Source organism: Brassica napus, chromosome C4 (genome assembly GCF_020379485.1).
Source record: "Brassica napus cultivar Da-Ae chromosome C4, Da-Ae, whole genome shotgun sequence".
Taxonomy (NCBI): Eukaryota; Viridiplantae; Streptophyta; class Magnoliopsida; order Brassicales; family Brassicaceae; genus Brassica; species Brassica napus.
This window is the reverse complement of record NC_063447.1, coordinates 8,173,825-8,176,636: the sequence shown is the minus strand read 5'-3', so window position 1 is coordinate 8,176,636 and position 2,812 is coordinate 8,173,825. Positions and strand designations below refer to the sequence as shown.

General features: G+C 35.8%; 1 protein-coding gene across 1 annotated transcript; it reads right to left on the bottom strand.

Moving 5' to 3' along the window:
- LOC106385559 (beta-1,4-xylosyltransferase IRX9) lies at positions 1-1,780 on the bottom strand. Its single transcript, XM_013825470.3, has 3 exons — positions 1,003-1,780; positions 687-915; positions 1-379 (listed from the first exon to the last, which is right to left on the bottom strand). Exons 1-3 carry the CDS (start codon positions 1,683-1,685, stop codon positions 248-250), a joined length of 1,044 nt encoding a protein of 347 aa, XP_013680924.1. The 5' UTR covers positions 1,686-1,780; the 3' UTR covers positions 1-247.
- Between the last annotated feature and the right edge of the window lie 1,032 nt (positions 1,781-2,812).

Sequence of the window (2,812 nt, the reverse complement as noted above, 5' to 3'; positions counted from 1 at the left end):
TTAGGAACTCCAAACCAACAAACGACTTCGGTTCTCATTAGAAATAATCCAAAAAGGTAAGATACCCTTTGCGGTTGTTTTTTCATGTATTCCGTGATGAAATCACCAATGGCATGCATGAGTGGTTATCACCGATCATGTTCCGACTCATTCACAATCCGAATATATTTTTCTTTCTTTCTTTCTACTTTACTTTGAAAAAGGAAACGGACTAAATTGGAGGAGTATTAGAATAGAATAAAGCAAATCAGGTGCTAAAACGTGTTCTTGTGGGAAAATTGAGACGCCAAAGCATAACCTTGGAACAGTCTTGCGCCGGAAGTCCCTTCAACTTTGTATCGTCTTCCAAAACCACTTGCTTCACATATTTAATCGAATCCTATGCATAATATAAAAACAATATAGTATAACAAAATGTTCATAAGGTATAATAAGAATAGTTGTTACTGTATACATGCCGAGACAAATGAGAAATTAATCAAGTCATCCTATGTGTTTATAGTCTAATGATTAATGGAGTCAATTGGTTTGAATTGTTTAGATATAAACACATATATGACATGTGCTTATTTACCAACCCATGGACTTTCAAATTATCTTCAAGGTATATTCATTCTTTTCCTAAAGCAAATGATATAGAAAATAAGTTAAATAGATAAAATTACTTTGAAGCTCAAGTTAATTACCTGTTTGGTCCCTTCAACAGAAGAAGGACGACCCCATCTCTCAGGGTCCCAAAGTATGGAACTATTAAAAGCAAAGCTTGATATATGAACCGGAGGCTTTATCTCTGTCTCATTATTAATTTTTCTCAAATGCCACCCCAATACTTGTGAAGATTCACAAACCGGCCCTTCTACTATCACTCGTTTCCTATTAGCCGATAGTAACGCCATTGGCCAAGTACCGAATACCCTGCCAAAGTAAACAATTAAAAACACTATATGATTTGATGATTAGACTTAATGTAGTTAGGCATAACACTTCATGTAATTTACGTACTCGATATCTCTAATCTCGTCGAAAAAATCAAGATCATAGATGTTGTTGAGCCCCGCGAAATGAACTATCCCGCTTAATTTGTGATGCTCAATGTGTCTCAGCGCTAGGTTTCTCTGATGATCAAGCTCCGCTTCCAAGCTCGTGAAGTTCTCCTTGAAGACTATACGTCTATACATTAAACCAGTCTTTCTTAACATCGTAGATGAAGAGTTTACGTCAGCTACCGAGTGTTTCTCCACGACTATCCACAATAAAGGAGGCGGGACTAGCCTCAACGTATTGGCCATTCTCCTTAGAAGAACGTTTTTGTAGCGATCTTTGGTCATTACTGGAGTTACAACAATCACTAGACCTTTTGGTGTAACTTCCTCTTCTGTCTCGGAGAGTGATCTGTTTTCTGGTTCAGCTTCTTGTGACTTCAAAGGACTAGGAGCTTGGACTTGGGAATTGACCAAGGCTTTATCAGCGAGGGAATTGGGTGTATAGGTAGAGTTTTCAGAAGGGTGGGGAGGAATCTGAGATTTGGAGATAGTAGAGGGAGTGGTTTCGAAATTAGAGAAAAGTGAGGCCTTACCAGCAGGAGCAAAGCCAGTGAAGAAACCCATTACAAAACATAAAGAGAAATGGATCACAGCTTTCTTCCATACTTGAGTCTTCTTCTTTGATCTCTCCAGAGACCCCATCAGGACCCAACCTTCCGTCTAAGAAAGAGTGTTTCTTGAGTGATTTTCCTTTCTTTTTTGGGAAGAACAATGTTTGAAGACTATGATTTATAAGATTATTATGACAATTGTATAGTTCTTGTCTTTATATTTTTGGTGTGTGATTGAAACCTGTGAGCTACGGTGATAGTATTGGATGTTTATGATTGCTTGTGTTGGTTGTGTTCTGCAACAACCAGTTGTTGGGATTGGAACTCATTAGCTGAAACATGTTTGGGAAATAAAAGAAAATCATAGCTAGTAACAAATATATTAAAATAAAAACTTTGCTTACTAATGAATCTTAATGCTACTAACTCTTATTGTAGTGGTTGCGATGAGTATTGTTAATGATCAAAATAGGAACTTGTCATTTTGTAAGATAAATTTTGGCGGTTTGATATATGGAGCAGTTGAATTAAAAATGGGATTACACAAACTTATCAACCATTTTCGTTTACTTGAGAGACAACTTGTCTTTGACCTCACATATTCTTATACTGATTGAATCACAATAGTGGTTCTTAACTAGATTACATCATTTTGTATGTGGTCTGGTCTCTTGCATTATATTGTGTATAAGACCCGCATGCCTTGGGCCAATCTTGGTGTGCCTTAGTTTTAAAATGTTGTGATGGGCCAAGACGATATACTTTATATTCTAAAGTAACAATCTTCTTTCATTTTGAATTTTATTTTAGCTTTATTTTATAAACTCTTGATCAGAGTACCTCCTAATATAGAAGATACTCTTTAAGGAGTGAGAAGTGATGAAATTCAAAAATTTGCAAGGAGAAGTCCAACGTCACAAAGTTTTTATAGTTCAGTTGCAAAGGAGACCACTTTGATAATAAGCATGTCATTTTATTTTGGTTAATAACACGTTCTTTAGCCAAAAAAAAGTTAAAAATAATTTGGGGAGTTATATCATGACATTCAAATACTTAATGAAAATATGTCATTACCATTAATAATTTAATACAATGCCACTATAGAATGATTCCAAGCTTTTCAATCTCATTGAAACAACTTTTAGCAGGAAAAGGAAAGCAGCAACCTAATCAAGGAGACACTAGGTGAGCAAGTTGTCTGCAGTCATTGAAGGACAA